The 19,537-nt window shown below is 35.3% G+C and overlaps 1 protein-coding gene across 1 annotated transcript; it reads right to left on the bottom strand.

Moving 5' to 3' along the window:
* Window positions 1-29: 29 nt before the first annotated feature.
* On the bottom strand, window positions 30-17,427 carry RAB11FIP2 (RAB11 family interacting protein 2 (class I); the record flags this gene model as incomplete). Its single annotated transcript, XM_010009976.1, has 4 exons — window positions 30-257; window positions 3,915-3,960; window positions 15,925-16,387; window positions 16,985-17,427. Coding segments are annotated over 4 exons (1,180 nt in total), but the record flags the coding sequence as incomplete, so codon positions are not given.
* Between the last annotated feature and the right edge of the window lie 2,110 nt (window positions 17,428-19,537).

The raw sequence follows: 19,537 nt of genomic DNA on the forward strand, positions 1-19,537 counted from the left end.
AGCAGGAAGTACCACCAAGTCTCACTATCTTAGCTTTTGGAAAATTTGCCTGCTTTTCGAGAAGGTTCATATGGCACTCTAAGAATACTAGGTGTTTCTTCCATTACTCGCACAAGCAGATTATCAATGTAGTCCTCAAGTTCACGAATATGGGTGTCCTTCTTCTTAAGTTGCTCTTTATGTTTCACCAGCTCCTGCAAAACCTCTTCATAAGTAAGGTTACGGTATCCTGCAGTGGCATCAAAAGGATTTCCATCCTACAGATAAGTGTGAAAAAACACCAGGTTTTATTAAATAGTTCAGTGTTCTGAACAAATTCATGCTTTTCATACATTACTGGTGCACCTCTTGACAGAAGCAACTACTTGGCAACATACCTCCATTTGCTCTAGAGCTTTCCCTGCAGTATCCCCACTGGAGCAGACAACGAGATAGGTTTCCCAGTTTGAAGTAAGTTTTCCCACTTCTGAGTCATCTCAAAACCCCACTGTTTTATGAGGTGTATAGATGGTTAATGACTATACAAGCAGTAACCACACGAGCAGTTAGCAGATCCATTTTGGGAAACCACTATGTAGTTAAATACAGAAGGACCAGAGAAAGAGCCCTCAAAATTCACATCCTGCTGTAACTTCTCTGAGTTCTCACCTTTTGAGCGGATCATAGCAAAACTTAGCTCTAAAGGACATCAGCCCTCATCTGTCTTTCATATTCTATTTTCTGCCATCAGTGGTTCTCGAGGACTTGGCCTCTGATTCTTGTAATAAAACTTTCAGTTTTGAACTTCAGCTGAAACTAAAAGGCTGCATCTTATTTGCACCAGAGCACTTAAGACAGAAATGTGTACTACTAAAAGATCTTGCTTGCCTGCTCGCTTGCTTTAAATCAGGAGGGAACCAGAACTGAGCAGTAGGGAAAATAGAACTGTTTCTGTAATGAGTTTTAATGACTCATAAGTGCAGGTATTAGCAGAGATGGACAAATCTGTGCCCTTAATGAAGGGCTAGATAAACTTGAATGTCTTATTCTGTGTCAAGAACATTAGCTGTGACTTGAAATAACCATATTACAAAAAATTTGGAAATGTGTAACTGAGAAAAAGGCTGGGAGAGTCCAAGTATTAGAACTGTTATACATGCTAAGCAGTAAGGTTTATCTGATTCAGAAGTGGAGACATCTAAAAGATATGGAACCTCTAATGAAGTAAAACAATCTCACCTCTGAAATCCTGCTCCTCTAACAGGGCAGAAGAAGAACATAAGACAGCTTTTGTTTACAGTAGAAACTTGTCATTAAAAATGATAAAGCTTGCACAGCTAGGAAGCACACCACATAATAAAGTCATATTCACTCCTTTTCCATGCTCCATTCCTTTTCTTTCCATACAGCTCCATATTTGCACATTGGCATATGTCAAATCATTAAAAAACGCAGGTGGCCAAAGTTTTCAAATAAACCTAATTAAAAGTGACGGTGAACTGCAAATAGCCTGAAGTATGACAGACCAATCAATCTCTCTCCATCACTCATATTCTAATAGTAGCTCTTGAATATATGTGCTTTTAAGGATTTCTCACTACATCTGAGATATTCAATGTCACGTTTACGTATGTGTACTCAGTATTGTAAACTTACCAAGTTACAAGATTGTGATTAATAACTCCCACTTTATTAAAATGGCAATAATGAAATTTATAAATTGACCAGTAATTGATTTCCAACAAGTACAGAAGAGAAAATAACTTCACTTTGTGGTCATTATATTTTTAGTATATTTTCTTCTACAAGAAGGAAGTAGAATTCTCTCTTTTTTATATTTCTGTACACACTGGAAAAGACATCGTTAACACTTCAATGTTTAAAATAAAGGGTTTGCCTCATTTTCTGATTTGGCAAAGGAACATCAATTAAGATGCAATGATGACTTTAATTACTATATAAAGTTTACTGTAAAGTTGTGTTCAATGCATATGCTTTAAAGATGTTTTGTCATACCCATGCTACAAATAGACCCTTGGGGGAATAACCTATAACATTAATTGCCCAAGAAAATTCTAGTTAAAGGATGTTAGTACCTAGAAATAAATATTGTTCAAATTAAGAAGAATTTAAATGTTCAATTTAAGCAAATAAGTGATATTTAAATGTATAAGGAACATCTTTACAAAACCAGGTATTACAATTTTAATGAAAAACATTAATCCAACAATGAATTATAAAGGAAAAAAAGAAGATGTTAAATAACAGTCTATGCGAAGAACGATTGTCTCAGCTACAAAATACTACTGGGGTACACATTGACAGCCAGAGGAAATGGAGTTAGATAAAATGAAGGCCTGGCAATCTCTGATCATCTCTTTATTGTTCTAATGAGGAATTCTGCTCTGGGAATATCATCTAAGCTACTTTCACATCTTTTGTCCTACTTATTCATCTTCCTTTCAGTTCTTAATTAGGCCTTAAAGAGCTCACGCTGCCCTTTCAACTGGTTACTGCTCCCATTTAAATACTGCTTTCAGAGACAGGTGTTGGCACCAGAGTAGAAGACATACAAACATAATTACTAAATGTGATGCACAAGGAAGAAATATAACAACTTGGTGAGGGCTATTATTGCAGAACCTAATAATAAATTACTTCAAACACCTTAGAAAGTAATCTTGAATATTAAAAAAAAAATAATCAAATGGTTTCATTCAAAACTATGGTTGAGATATTGTTTCTTCTCCACCTAATTTGTATTTTGCATTAAATGAGCACCACCTCATAATCCTACAACTGACATTTAGGATAGTTGGTATTCCAAAAGAAAAATCATCAAGGATTTCTTTTATCACCTTTAAATCCTTTAAATAAAACAATTCGCATCTTATTTCTTAAAAGAATTAAATTGATGCTTTTCCCAGCAATAAATCACATGATGTGCAGTAGTACATTTGCAAGCACATAGAAACTGTAATTATGGTTACTTTACAGACAATAGCTGCTAAGTTAAATCAATTTTTTGATGTCGCTTTTTGTCAGAGATTAAGTAACTGCCTGGTAGAATTCAGTTTACTATCATCTGATCAAAGGCAGCCTTCATATACTCTGACATCTCCCACCAGTTACTTACATTATAAAAACTCGGGCATTTACAATAACATCAAATGTTATTACAAATCATTCACATAAACCAGCAAAAGCAAACAGTACAAAGCCATATTTGCTTGTGAAACTTGTTTTCTATATATTCGAAAGACTGAAAACAAACCTAGTTTTAAAGATTTCATCTATTCACAGAAAAAATTCCAGTAAAACCATATTTTCCTTCAAACAAAGGCACCGCATAGGAAATCTGTGGATATTTCTGGTCTTTTCTTAGTACCCAATATATTCTAGGTACTTCTAAGAGTAAAAAAAAAGTATTTTGAATAATAACTTCTTGTATTTCTATTTTTAGTGTTTCCTGAGAGGCTGTTAATTTATCATTTCTATTACTAATCCCATCATATATCAGTTCATTACTTCCATTTTGATTTGCCATCTAAAGATTGTCCTCAAGACTACAGTGATAGGAATCTCCTGTTACAATTAACACATCACTGCCAAATGCAGAGTTCCTGGCTATTATTTCTCCAGAGTCATCTGAAATACCCCAAAGCAACTGTTTTCTTCTTAGTTTAGATACAAAGATCTAATTTTTCTCTTTTCTATACATCATCATACCAGAAATACAATGCATATTGAGTGTAAAACTCTGCTTTATTTCCAAATTTGTATTAAGCTGTTACTTTCTAATTAGATTTTCTGGATATGTCAAAGGAAAACCAAGAAAACCCCGACATTTCATTGTAACAGATTAAACAAGAACTGTGTCAAGCATCAATTAGTTGGCATTTACTGATGGCTTTCCGTAACACTTCAGAACTCACCACTGTTTTCCTGAGGTCCTCAATGCCAGAAGGATTTATATTAAAACTGTGGGAAAAAAAACAAAACCCCAAATATTAGCAGTGCGTACTTATCAGACCAAAGCATCTACTAGAAGACACTACTGAATTCAGCATATAGCTATATAATACTTGACATGATTTGCTTCTTGATTTGATGAATTTAGGAAAAACAGGAAAATATTCAGAATTAAAGGAAATCTTAATATATTTTTTGTTCACGTTTTGTATTTTTCATGTTCTTTTTGTAATAAAATTTGAATAAGTAATTAAGAAACACAGGAAAGGATATTATGGATTGGGCTTCTCTACCTTGTCTCTTACCTCTAGACTTACCTTAAGCATCTAAGCAAAAAGTAATACTGTAAAGGAAATGTTCTGGAAACAGGTCCCTGGGACGAGAATGTTAAAAAACAACAAAACCTTGCACACAAACATGGATTCCCAGCTTTCATGGCAGCTGCTAGAGGAGAAAGGTCCTTTAGAAATTCCAATGAGATCACCATCTTAAATCAGAGCTGAAAAGCCATCTTCTGTCAGCAACATTTGTTTCATACTTAAAATTGAGTAAATAATGTATTATTTTATAAACATAGTGCTTTTCCCACATATACAAAAAGCAAAGCTATTTCATGATGTCGTCATGTTGAGATTCTTTTCTTCTTCAGCTACAAAAGTGCAGTTGATATTGATCAAGGCAGCACTGTGTCAGTGTCAGGCCGAAGAAATGGTCCACTTGTCTCTCAGGTTGTTATAATTATTAGCAAATACCTTCAAAAATCAGTACCTCTATATTCTTATGTGCTTGATGCAGCAAGTTTGGAGACAGAACTAACCCTCTGTAAAATGTGTTCAAAATTCGGGTATGGCTCACAAATACTGCTTACTTGGTAGCACCATTGCAGACGTCATTCTGTCACCTCACAGAATCTACTATTTAATTTAGATTGCATGTTCTGGCTGTCAAGGGTGATGTTTGTTGACTGAGAATAATGCAAAGAGCTACAAATACATGTTTATCCTCTTCAGATTTATTTTGAAGGTAGTTTCAAGTAAAGTGTTCTTTATTTTATGACTGCTCATCACTGTTATCTGAATTTATAAGCCATATATTTAATGGTGTAAAAGTGGAAGGGACATAATTTATAAATGTAAATTAAGTAAAATGTATAACCTGATTTTTTTTGGTTTTTTTTTTTTTTAAAAAGTTGACATTAGAATTCAATTTTTTTTTACTTTACATTTTTTTTATCCTATACATAACTTTTCATTTCCAAAGTAGGCAGTCTTTTGCTCACAGAGAAGTCCCATGAACCATCTGCCAGATTGAGGATATTAGATAAAGATTGGATTACACAAACAGTCATAACTAGAAATCAAGAGGTGTCTGACGAATCAAGTTCTGGCTAATTCCCATTATACCTGTTTGTAACAGTGATCCGCAGCAGTTTGCTGGAGACCAGTTTTGAATGAGGGGCCTCTTTCATCGGGTATTGTCTAAAAAGCTAAAGGCAGGAACCCTCCCTCCCAGCCCGCCTTTTAGTTTCACACTGATGTGTCAAACACATGATGAACTTGCTTCATTCATGGCTGCCTTTCGTGATCCGAGTACAAAAAAATGGGTTAACTGAACTGGATCGAATTAGCCTGGTGAAAACCAAGAATGTCTCTATTTAACGAAGTGTGGCGTTAATTTGGGATATCTTTCTTTTGGGACTGTTTCCTCATGTTAGACAAGATATAGAATAATACAGCCTGACTGCTCAACTGAGTGACTTTCTAAAAGGTTAAAAAAGCAAGATCTTTCATTGCCTTGAATGACTTTATAGTTTCTGTAAAACAAGTTCGAGGACTCTTTTTCATAGCAGCAGCTTAAAAGAAAAGCAGAAGTTCTGACAACAAAAAGTTAAGTTTGAAAATTAGACATAAAATCACTGGCTATAGGGACTAATCTATTTTTTTTTTTTAGCTAATAAAAACCCCTGCAATCATTTCCATAACACTGCAGACATTGTAACTGCAATTACAATAGAGCACATCTGCTTATTTTACCTGAAGCAATTTGAATTATACTTACAAAAAATGAAAAACTATTAAACAAAATATTCCCCCAATAAAACCCTAAACCCCATGAATAGTCTTACTCATATTTTAAAGTGATATGTGGAAATATACCGTGTCTCAAGGAAGAAACAGGTGCTGAGTTTGCATATAACATTTTTACATCAGATTGTCTGCTAAGCAAGGTGGGAGTTCGGTGGCCTCGCTGAGCCCCGCAGGGTTTCTTGCCAGTGCTTCCAGCCCAAGGTGAGACTGAGCAGATGCAGGCTCTCACTGCTGTACCCATAATTCACTGTTGAGAACCATCTAATACCTCTAAAGAAAATACTGTAAAATTATCAATACATACAGTTGGGGGAGTTACATGCTTAGTGCATTGAAATTCATGACAGCATTTGTTCTTCAGTTTAAATTTTATCCCCATAACACATGCCTAAAGTTACCATCTTGTTTGATTACTGGTAATAGCTTACAGAAAACGCCTCTAGGACTACAGCCCACACACTGTACAACCATCATAAGCCTCCTTCAAGCAGCCATTTCCTTGACATCCCAAGAGCATTCTGAAATCATTGATCTCAACAATTATAAAAAATGTCATTTTTTACTGTGTTATAATCAAATCACAGCTCATACTGATAGTTATACTCCCATCTCTATTTTTTCCCCAGGGTTTGATAAATCGGCAAGCAACTTTTGCTATAGAAGCATGAAATCCTATGCTCACAGCTTGGGAAAAAGTTTCTTTATGTGTTGCGTTTTTTTGTTTTGAGTGCAGTTTACTGTGAACAGTGATTGTAAAAAACTGGCATAGTGGGACTCTGTAACTTATTGGTTCTCAATTATGCCCAAACTGAATTTGCTCAGTTTACAAGTAAAAAGATGTTTCTAACAAATGGCCTTTCTGCCAACTCACTCTGAGAACTACAGTGAAACTGGGTTTCTCTGGCTCATTGTCATTAACACTGTGTGTAACTTCCAGGTATTGTTATACCCAAGTCTAACAGCTCCTTACTGGTCATACCTTCCAACCTACACAAACTGGCTCTTTCTGCTCACTGAAAAGAGCTCATCTACCTTCTTGTTCCTGTTCCCTTCATCGCCTCAAGGAATCAAGTTATCATCTACCTCTTCCACTTACCCAGACAGAGAAGGCCCCCTTCTCCACCACTGTGGAGTTTCATGTGCCTCAAGGTGATGACCCAGGTCCTGTAATGATTTTTAACAGTTTGTCTTTTACAAATAATAAACTTCCATTCACTCCAATCACCTTCAAGAAAGTCTGGAACTAGTAAAAGGGAGGTAAATCACATCAGTGTAGATTCAAAATCAGTTACAGAGGTGACACAGAGGATCAGAGAGATGACACCCAACCTCTACACTGCCCTACTATAGGTAGAACAGACAATCTTCAATCTAGCACAATTAGTCATGAATCCCATTTCACTCATCTGCAAATTCAGTCAGTTTCCTCAACAATTACTTTATATCAGACAGACATATAAATCTGATTCTATAGAGTGTTTTGGATGTCTTTCATAATCATAGCAAGCGTATTATTTTATACTTGTCATTTTCCCTATTTAAATACATTAGAACTACTTATTTTACCTATTTAAATACATGAGAACTACATGAAGCTTACTTTTTTTTTCCCCTAACACCTATTTTTTATGAGGTGATTAAATACATTGTGCGCTATTTGCAGTTTGTACAGAAACTTCAGTGGAGTTGAGGATGTATCACAAGCTCAAGTTTATGACTAGACCTTGTAATTTTGTCTTTGAAGTTTAACAGTAGTTAAAAATTCAAACATTAGGTCTAGTGGCTGCTTAAATATTTAGCTTCCCAATGCCTAAAGATTAAAACAATCTCTAAAAAATCTTTCCCATAACTGATTTAAACATTTTAGTGCCTGAACCATTTACTCTGACAACATAATGAATGGGAATAAGACTCCTAAATTATGCTGTATGGAAAGTGTATTTTCTTAATGGAACAAAACCTTTTTAGTTATCTTGTGCTATTCATATTAGTTATATGATCATCGTACTGTATACTATTAGAAATTAAAACTAGGATATTTACATTAATCATTACTGTTCCAACTATGGAAACCTTCCATCTTAACTCGCCATCATGTAAAATATCCATTATACCAATAAGCTCAGTCTGACCTTTCAGTTTCTTTAATACGGAATGTCTGTGTACAGGTAATTAGCAAATCTCTATCTACTCTGTTCCTTTTCTATTAGCGTCAAAATATTCCTATTCCTACTTCTTGGTCTTTGGACTGATTCTTACTACTATGCTTATGCATTTTTCTTTGGATTCTCACAACACATATCACAACTTTGAAATATTAGGATGCAAGTTATTACCAATGTACTAGAAAAACAAAAGAAACTAATAAAATCAGATACAGTTAATGAAATTCAGAAACTTAGCTTTCCATAGAATATTATTAGCCTGCTGTGCCTGGCAATGCAGACATCACTTTATACTCTGAGAAAGAATGACTATCATGTCTGGCAACTAAGCAAGTATGGAGTAAGCATATTACCATTTATTTCACAATCAGATTCTGGGGAACATCACTTAAGACACTTCACTATATAAATTGTCCTGCTGTCAAGCCATGTTCTGTTGCCTTTTGGAGTTTGTGTAACCCCAGGAGGACACAAAAAGAGCATCGGGTTTTGTTGCTATCACTCCATTTTCTTATTACTATTAAATCTCATGCCAAGAGCTAAGACACTGGATCAAAACCCCTGAACTAAGAGACGCTTTTCCTGCAAATAATTTGTTCTCAAGCTACATACTCTTTACATAGAGTCCTTTGGAAATACTCTGTTCATGCATATAGTGCTGCTCTCTATGGAGCCCTTTAAAGATGGCAGAAGGTTCCATGAGATAAAGAAGTTACAGCTTCTGAATATAGAGCTCAATAATGGTCCTGAACAATATGTGCTTCAAGGAAGCTCACTTATATTTCAAATATAGTGCAGCAGAAACATGCCAATGCAACTATATGGAAGACAGAAACTTTCAGTTAAAAAAACTTGGAGAATTTAACAGAATTTTGGTATTCTGTATAAACACCTTCATTTCATAAACAGACATGGACATGGATCCAAAATATACTGGTGGCCAATTCTAAGGTGACGATACTGCTGGAGGCAGCTCAAGGGATGTAGAGGCATACAGGGCTGCATTCCTGAGCTCTACAAGAATGCCAGCCTTCTCCTTCCAGAAAGAGTACCTTAAAACAACGGCACTTGTACCTCTTGTACTTGCCCACTGCTGGATGTATTACTCATGCAAATACATTTATTATTCAGGACTTACAGAACATTCTAAAAATCAAGTGTTCTCACACAGTGTACTCAACTGAATTTTGATTAAAGTTTCTGGAAACAAACAACAACAGTTTTACATAAGAAGTTAATATTTAGAGCATACAAATATTCCCCTTTTTACTAGGCAGTTGTGCCTCAAGAGACCATTAAAGAACTGTTATACTCAAAGTTGTGCCAGCACCTCCACTAGAACACCCTGCTATTAGAGATCTACAAGTCAACCAAAATAACCCAAACAACCCTAAAGTAGAACTTTATACTGAAACTTCCAGAACCATTTTTTTGAACGCTTAAAAAAATAGCTGTGATTCTTAGTTCTCCTAATGAAACAGAAAACAAAGGTTCACCAATTTTACATTATGCATTTATTAATGAAGAAACTGGATATAACTATTTAGTTTTTCCTTTTTTCTTTCTTTTTTTTTTTTATTAAGAAAATAGAACAGGCAGTGCATTTCCCCTTGGGACAGATAATATGCCTCGTGTATCCACTTGAAAAAGATTCCACATGCCCTAATGTGCACCAACAGACAATAAAAGCTTGAAAAAATCTTGTCATGCAGCCAGCGGAATGAACTTTCAAAACAGTGTTGCTAAAACAGACAACTAATTAGGAGTAAGTGGTTGACGGTGAAGAGTCTGCAAAAGTCAAGATTAATACGAAGTAATGCTACAATATCTCTCTAAGAACTGATTGCTCCAACCCACTCCAGTAATGTCGCAAATACTGTGACCATTGCTTTGTAGCAGCTTTGCCAAAGATACTCATTATTCTCTTATCACACGTAGTGATCTTTCTAAATTAGATGATAATAGTCCTGGTAGGACAGACTAAGAATGTTTGCATCACTTCTGCTTGTTTTGTAGATTCCTTTTACATCTCGTGTACTGATAATGTATTTGGTTTGTTGAAATACTGTTTTAGTGTCAGCTTTACCACACCGCATTAACAAATACAAACAGTCTACAGCATAATTCATGCATTATCATAGTCTACCAATATTCTACCTAGCGTAGATAACCACAGCTGTCTGAAGTCTAGTCAAATTTCAGCAGAGAACTGAAAAAAATCCTTTCATTTCAAGAGAAGCAATGCAGAAGTACTCTGTTCTTAAAATAAGACATGCTAACACTGACAGAGGAAACAAAACTCTGAAAATAGCATAGTCCACCTGATCTCATTTTTTGACTAACAGAAATAAATACGTTAAAATGTCAGAAAGGACTTTATTACTCTAGCAAACACAACATAAACTTGTTAGAGATCAACATTTCTGAGCAAGGCATACGAAAATTGAAAATAGGGACTTGGAAAAGTACATTGGAAAAGGATGACCTTTTTTGGAAAAGAAATATACAGCCATTATAACCCTTAGCTCTGATCAGGCAACTTCTGGGGCTCATTCCAATGGAGCTCTGGCCAGTAACTATGCCTCTGGCACATCACATGCAACAGGCGAGACTGAAAGCATTTAACAGACCTTTGAGGAAGTTGAAGTTACTGCACTAATAACTTATCTTCATCGTGGTTTACGCTATCAGGTTTTACTAACAGGTTTTACTTGACAACTGCAGTTGACTAGAGACAGGCACATGCTCTACTAACAACTCAACTGACAACAGTAATCTAGAAAGTCACAGTAACACCACGATTTTGCAAAAGCTTCTCTAACTAATTGACCGTCACACATACAACATTTTACTATTTGCTGTAACGGAGCAGATATTACCTGTTCTTTAGACTTAATGATTTAGTATGATTTGAGCACATTGCAGTTATCAAGAAACTCATGTTTTCACGGCACCTCACTTGATTTTTTTTCCAAATGAACATATCAAAACTGCTTATTTCAAACACTGCATCCATTGGGAAAAATGAAACTGCCGATACTGATTTGTTTGGGACACACATCTCCGGAGAGGCAGGCAGCTCTGACAGATACCTGTGATGACAGTATGGGGGAGTGAGGCTCAAGAAAATAACTACATTCAGAAATGAAAGACAAAGCAAGAGAGATGCAAAAGAGATGAGTTTAAGGGTTTGCTTGGGGGTGCTTTTGTTTGGTTTCGATTTGGGGCTTTGGGGGTTTGAGTTGCAATTTTTAAAAAAGGCTGAAGCAGTAAATGAACACAGAAAAAAAGATTTATAAGATTTTTGTATTTTGTTCTCCAATAGACAAAGAATGTTATAAAAATGAACATTATTAATAATTGCTACAGTGAATCTTAGTAGGATAAATGTTTCTTCCTCCTCCACTATTCCATCTTCCACATTGCCCAGAATGTAAAATATCTATTGCCAGAAATTGAGATAAAGTGTAACCAGTATGTAGGCAAAAGCTTTGCCTTCTTTTCCCTAGTACAATAACAATACTTAGGTCATGGAAGTGCTACTTTAAAAGGATTCTTTAACGTGTCTCTCTTTATGTATACATGTATTTATATACAGACACACATTGTGTATACGTATTTTATATATAATGTGTTCATATATATGTATATATACAAAAAGAAAGAATGATTCTTAGAAAGCTCCTACCTATCAATTCAGTTCTCTAGATCTGGAATTTGATCAGACTAGTAACAACCTGTCAGCTTTAGATTTTGGACTATTTGTTTCCCTGTGTCCAGTGCCTAAGATCTTGTTAATTACCTAAACTCTCTTTCTGTAGGTCTTGTTAATTACCCGTCTCCTGTCTCAGAGGACCTTGTTAATAACTTGTACAATCTCTCTAAAAAGGTCCTAATAACACATTAAAATTAAAGATGTTTTTCTTTTAGCACTTGTCAAGTGGTGTAAATTGAGAAATTTGCACATCACTTTATTAGCTGACTCTAGTGTATTTTCCTAAACACAAACAATTTCAGAGAGATGATGCACGACGTTTGGACGTGGCACAAAAACAATCTTTGTTTTCCAGGAGTAACCCTCCATTTCTTTAACTGTGTTCAATGCAAAATCCACGTGGCTTCTGCCTGCAAATTAACCTCTTGAGAGCCATGGCAATAGCAATTATTGTATGAATGAATGCAATTTAAGATAGTATTAGGCCAAAGTTTCAAAGCAATGAATTAAAAAGTATAAAGACAAAACTATTATTGGTAAATGCTGGCTTAAAATACTAGACATACTGTGAGCTTAAGAATTTTTCATTGGTTGTGTAATATAAATCCCCTGGAACGAACAGATTTTGTAATATTTGCAAAAACAGCATTTCTTATTTCACTGTGAGTCTACAGCATTTTTAAGTTGTCAAGAAATCAGCTCATAAATATCCATATTACACCTACACTAGACAATAAAAACCCCCAATCTTAACACTTATGTAATACTGTAATACTGTATCTATAAAACCCTTAAAAAATAATCATTTATCCACTCAGCATCTGTAAAAGGTAACAAAATATCATCCCTATTTTACAGATCAGGAGCAAGGAAACTAAGTGATTTAGCCAAAGCCACAGAATAAGCCTTTGCCAGAGCAGAGATCAATAGAAATTAGGAGTTCATATTTTGTGATTTCCTGACAACTAGTAGTATATACAAACCAGGCAGGTTTTGTTTTGCTTTCCCAAAATACTTAAACCTTTTTGAAATAACAATAATAAATAATAGCAATAAAAATAAATAATAATTCTCGAATAATCCTGGGATACTCCTTGCTTTTAGGAGAAAAAAAAAAATCCTGTAACTGTTGCTGAACCACTACTACATTTTCTGTGTCAGCAGCTGAGAAACATGTGGAAGACGTATTTATCTTCATTCTTTTAATTAGTGAGACTAATTAGTGACAGAGCCTGCACACAGCTAGCTAGCACTTAATGACTGGTTGGGTGAAGGGCTATTCTGCAGCTCTGTTCTGTAAGTCACCTAGTGATGCTGATGTGAGCTCCTGTCCTGCATGTCATTACTGCTTGGTCAACAACAATTTAGAATGGACTTTAGCCTAACCCAAAGCTCACCAAAGTCACTGAAAAGACTCCCATTAACTTTACAGACATAATAAGTTCATGGGTGGTAAGAACCTGACCTTCACACTGTGCACATGAAGGTCAATTTTTTGGCCAGTGGAGGAAGAAGGTTGCTGTGGGGTTTTCTTGACTTTGCACTATTTCTAGCCTGGTCCCATGGACTGAATGTCCTTTTGTGGCTACAGGGTGCTCCCAGAATACATTTTCCATCTGAGCTTCATCAGACACGAATCCAGTTCACATGCCCCAGCAGCAGGACCGTTCCATCACTCAAACCAAGGCTTAGTGGAGTTAACTGGGAGATCCACCTGCAAAGCAAGGTGGAACTCACCCGCAATAGAACACAGATTCTGGATACACCTTAAGAAAAAGATACTGCCTGGTTTAGTTGCAGAAATGATATCTGTTCAAAAGAGCTTAAATAGCACATTAAGCAAATAGAAAACAACTCAAAAGTCTAAACTCCTCGTATATGCTTCCTGCATATTGGATTTGTTACTGAAGCTCATTGATTTTGTGCCCGCAGATTTATACAGCTCTTTCTTCACAGTATTACTAGTCTGAAAAATTAAAACTGGATTCTATTCAACAAATCCTCCACAGATAAAAGGTAAACCTAAACTGTAAACTTATTAAATATGCACATTTTGTATTAGTTTCTACTTCAAAAGAAAATCATTGTACAAGATACATTTGAAAGAAAGTGAACTTGTTCTAAGTTTCTCACAGTACATAATACTGAAGTACATTAAAACTGAGAGCTTCTAACTGAAATTATTACATGCTAGATATTTTTCCATAATAGCTGTCTTGTAGAAAAGGTCAAAATGTTTACTTTTTTTGCTTTTGAAAACAACAGAATATCTATTTCTCTTATCAAAAGTTTATGCTTACATAAAAGTCGAGAACTACTAAAGGAGACTCAGACAAAGAGGGGGAACAATTGACTAGAGTCCTTCTGAATGGGCACTGTGATGAGCTTTTTTAATTACAAAATAAAGGAAAAAAAGCCCATCATGATTACCATTAAAAATTTATATTTATAAAGATCTGCTGCATTCAAGAACTTCAAAAGATTTCACCACTTATTTCTAGCATCTGCCTGAATACATTTTTTTCATTTAAAAAAATTAAATGCTATGTAATTTTAATTGTTATTTAAATGATTTCTCTGTAAAGGAGCTTATTCAAATGGAAGTTTAACTTCTGACAAATCAAGCTACATCCTAACCTTACTCTAATCTACAGAAAACCTTTATTAAGTAAATAATATTCTCAGACTGTCTGTAAACATGTTATTTAAGACACTAGGAACTAACTTGACTCATAGAAGATGCTAAGAAGATAATCCATTGAAGTCTGTATGAGCTTCTGGCAACTGAATCTTTTCTATAGTAGTTTCATTTCAGTCTATTTATCTACTTCATATCCATGATTAGTTTTGTTGAGAAAATGATTGTAAGTTTAAATCGGGAGTGCATGCATTCTAACCTATGAATAAAACATACAGTAAGATCAATCTGTTCTAAAATCTTAAAGAACAAGATAACAAGAAACATTTGTTTTAAAGAAAATACTACTGTGTCATTAATTATGGAATTAATAAGACAGGGAAAAGGCAAATTTGTCAAAACCGTGTTTACCATTTACAGCAGTGATTTATTTTACAACTGTCAAATTCCAGTTTGGAGCATTTTAATTTGGAATTCAATTTCTACCAAATTTAAGTCATTAAATAGAAATGAATCATTCCCTTAAAAAAAAAAATAACAAAGGATTGTTAATTTCTGGAATTAATATACAGAAAAAAATGCAAAATAATAAAAGTTACATAATTAACTTAAACATTTATCTCTTGGGAACGGTATATTTGGGGTGTGTTTGTGTGTGTATAAATACATATGCATATATATGAGGAGAGACAGAGACAATATATCTTCCCTGACTAGCAAACAAAAGCCCTAAAGGAAACTAACTGTAGGATACAATTTTTTTTTCCCCAAAGGAAAACAAATAAATTGTTGGTAGACAGAGAAAGATTAAAATGGATTATTTAAATCAAAGTTCATTATCAGCCCAGGTAACTTAATTCACTCTGCTTAACACATAAACTGCTGCCCTGTGCAATGACTTGAATACACAGGAACTCAGCAAAGCTATGGTGAGCCAAATGAATTCAAGCATAATAAGCGCCCATGGGTGCACCCATTTTGTTTTCATTACTCACATCTTCTTCACCTTTTTGTTTATTCTGTTTCATCTTTCACTTGAAACCTTTCCCTCTTAAAACCTGACTTAGGGCATTCTAATAATTAGCAATGAGTGTTCAGTGAAAACAGAAGACTTTCAAGAAGGGCAAACAAGGTCTTCCACAAACATAAAGTTCCCAAGAATGTTCACAGTATATATTAGTAATGTAAATGTAACTTCAAAATGAAGTAAGAAAAGATCAAACTATGTAAGTTCATAACTTCTACTTATAAACAGATAAGCAATGATATAAACGTATATAAAGCACAAAGATAGTGTTCCTCGACACTTCACATTTTCATTTATATAACATGTTCAAGATATCAGATCAAAATACAGCAAAAACCTACCTTGAAGATGGCAACATGCTTGTAGGCTTGAAGTTTGTCATAAACGGATTAGTCGAATCATAATCAAAACTCTCCTGATGAGTTTCACCAAACGCACTAGGTGATTTCAAGTCAGTAAAACTGTCTGATCCCCCATTGCTCAGTTTATCTGACCTCTTGCTATCTTTTTTTCCAGTCACTCTTTCAAACAGACTAACTTTCTCTTTTTTCTCTTTTTTAATTTCTTTTCTGATGTCGACAGGTTTGGAAAACAGGCTTATGTTTTGATCCCATGTTGCTGGGCTTTCTTCAAACGGGTTCTTCTGTCTTGGCAGTGTAGCAAATTTTTGGGGTAACGAAGCACTCACATTGGTAAATGGGTCATTTTGTGCTTCAAGTGCAGTTTCATCAGCTGTGCTGTCAAGCTGGCTCATTTTAGAAGTGTCAACACTTAATGTCCTTCTATGTGGAGATTTCAGACTCCCTGCAAACAACTGGTCATTAGTATATTATCAATGAGACACCACAATGTAGCTTATGACATGCAGAGAACCCGTTTTAGCTTAGGTCTAGGAGCTTTGCAATTGATTATGAATAGACACTACAGCAATCTTCTGTTTCCTGTGTGAAAACTAAGCTCTAGAAGAAGACAGCTATGACTAGTGTGGCATCTCAGAAAGCGACACAGTATTTGTGTCTATTGCTGCACAGTAACTTTGAACAATGCTAAGTATATTCAGTTCTTTGTATAAATCAGGTTTAAAACTTTGGTGATAGCTTTCTACTTTTTAAATAGATTTTTACTTTTCACAAGACACTGTTTTGCCTAGAGTTCCCTCTAGAATGCAATGCTTCACTACAGTATACTCTTAAATGAGGACATAAGAAGAAAAATGCTAAATTATTATATATTATGACCACTTTGTTATCTTTTATGTTCAGAAACAGCAATTATGAGTAACCACCAACTAATGGGTAATACTTAACGTTTTAGCCTTGCAATTGCTTCATGAACTGAAGAAACAGACTTCTGAATGCTCTAATAGCAGTGGGCTGTAATTATAAAGGTCATGATACTTACCACCTTCATCAACTGAACCAAAAGACTCTAGCTGACGCCTGAAAAGATGAGAATAGCCAACTGTGCTGGATTTCATTTTTTCTGAGGAGACATGAGATCCTGTTAAATCTGACATTGAATGAGCTGAGGATAGCCGCTGAGGTCCCAACAGGAAAGGTTTTTTTGGTTTTGATTTCATTTGTACTTCACCACTACATACTCCTACGTTTGCATCAGGTATGTGAGTACTTGGGATGATTGCAGAGGATGTGTCCGAAAATGTCCCATCATTTTTTCGACCTTTCATTTTGTCTTTTAGTTTAGCAAAAGGGGATTTGGTTTTGTCCTTCATTGACAAATCAAACATACTTGCTGTCATGTTATTCCTTGTAAACTGAATATTGACTTTTATTTCTCCTCTGTCTTTAGTTCTTTTCCCTTGTCTGGACTCCAGATGAAACCACCTTAAAGGAGAAAAAGAGCAAGTTAACTTGTATCTTCTGGTTAGTTCCTTAACATATCTGCTGAGTATCACTGAAATGATAAAAACCAAATTCCACAGCAAAAATTAAAACATTCCTGTACTGGAAAACTTTTTTGCCTATATTTGTTTTTGAAGAAAAAACCTGAATAACCAAGCAAGCACGAAGCTCTTTGCAGAGTTCATCTGCTTCAACAACCAAAACTAACTCTGATGAAGCTTACTAAATTTCATCAAAGCTAATGGACTCGCATCTGCTTATGAAGGAGAATTTGCATCTAAGGTTAATTATAAATACAAATACATTTTATTTTGGTATTTAAAAGAACACTTGATATTTTTCAAGTAGCCTTTATTTAGCAGTGATGTATATTACCTGCATGTATTCTGCATGGCAAACATTTCATCTAGTAACCTTTTCTCCTTTGACTTTGCTTAGGTTTATATGCTAGAAAACATTTTTCCCCTCTGTCCCTTCCTTCTAAACACTGGTTAAGATTCATTCCAACTGTACCAACACGAGCAAAGAAATATCTGAGACCTCTGGACAGACAACTACCATTTTGGTTCTGCACCTGCAACCCCTACTGATGTTGAGATAACTCTAATAGCACCACTGGCAGAACAGGGGGCACATAAGTCTGTCTAACAGCCATCCCTTCTTTTGCAGGTCTCCAGTAGGATTAACTTCAGGCTTTGGAACTATGACCCCCACTTCTTGGAAAAAAAAAAAACCCACTTCTTGAAAAGAGATCAAAGCTGTGATCATCTGCTTAAAAAAGCCAAGTATGCTTCTTTGCCAGGTCCAATAAAGGCTTCATGATTATCCCAGTGTCTTATTCATTCCCCATTGTGCTCCATTGTCCCATGGAAGCATCTGCAGAATTAAGGCTCAATCTTCGTTCCACAGCTTCACCTGCATGAATAACCAACAATCCCTTCTCCACACCCATCATCAAAAGCCTTTTCCTATTTCAAAAAAGGCACAAGGGCATATTTCAGATCCGCCAGCTCCAAAGAAATGCTCTAATCCCAGTCAGGAGAAATTCATGAACACATACTAACACAGCAGTGCACTATCATGATGAAGTAACTTTTGAACTAGAGACTAAGAAATGAAATTGCCTATCAGCACAGATGCAAAATTGATTATGCAGTTACACATACATTATTCAATACTGCCAAATATAGAAAACAAGGTCAGGAAAGGAGAAAAATAACCCTCAATTTCCTTTCAGATTTCATAAATATTTTTAAAGGTGACAGCTGAAATCGAATTTTCAGGCAGAGATACTGTTTTTTGAGCTGAGAAAATACTTCTCCAAGTGACCCACCAAAGAAATAACAAAACAATAGAGTATTATGACTTTTTTTGTTGCTTTGTGATGTCCAAAAAGGTTTTTTATCCCATACTAAACCAGACCACTTCTGTCCTGGCAGTGGACAACATGAATCCAGACCAGTAGATTCAGAAGTTCAAACTGGTAGGAGGACAATTACACTCTTAGGAAGAAAGGTTTTCTTCTGCTGTGAGGTAACTTCATTTATGTTATTTTAAATTAAATGCAAAACCTGAAATATGTGTCTGAAGAAGATGGATCGTTTTTCTTTTCAGTTAATAACATTTCACTTCTTGGTAACTGATTCCAGAAACACTTTAAGTCATCCACAGAGTCGTTACAGAAAATACACACAGCAGAAACCAGAGTAAATCTTTTTTGTGATATATATAATACCATAAAAACTGGAAGACAAGATAGCCTACTTTAACACTTTTCTTTGAAAGAAAATATGTTCATATCTTCTCTATAAAAATAAAAACAATACACCGCCCTAAAAAAAAAAAAACAACACCCCGCCATAATGAGCAAGCCCTTGCTCAGACAGATCTTGCCTGTGCAGGAAAAAAACCCCAAACCAAAACCCACCCTGAAAGTGAGAAAGTCCTCCCCATGATTCCTTAGACAGACATGAAACCTAAGCATAAACAAGGCTTATGAGTGTTTTAAGAGGCTTAATAGGCAGAGAGGAACTCACTGACATTCAAATTTAATGGCTCAGCCTACACTGTGAGAAAACATATTCCCTTTCTC

Source organism: Nestor notabilis, unplaced genomic scaffold (genome assembly GCF_000696875.1).
Source record: "Nestor notabilis isolate BGI_N333 unplaced genomic scaffold, ASM69687v1 scaffold2130, whole genome shotgun sequence".
Classification (NCBI taxonomy): Eukaryota; Metazoa; Chordata; class Aves; order Psittaciformes; family Psittacidae; genus Nestor; species Nestor notabilis.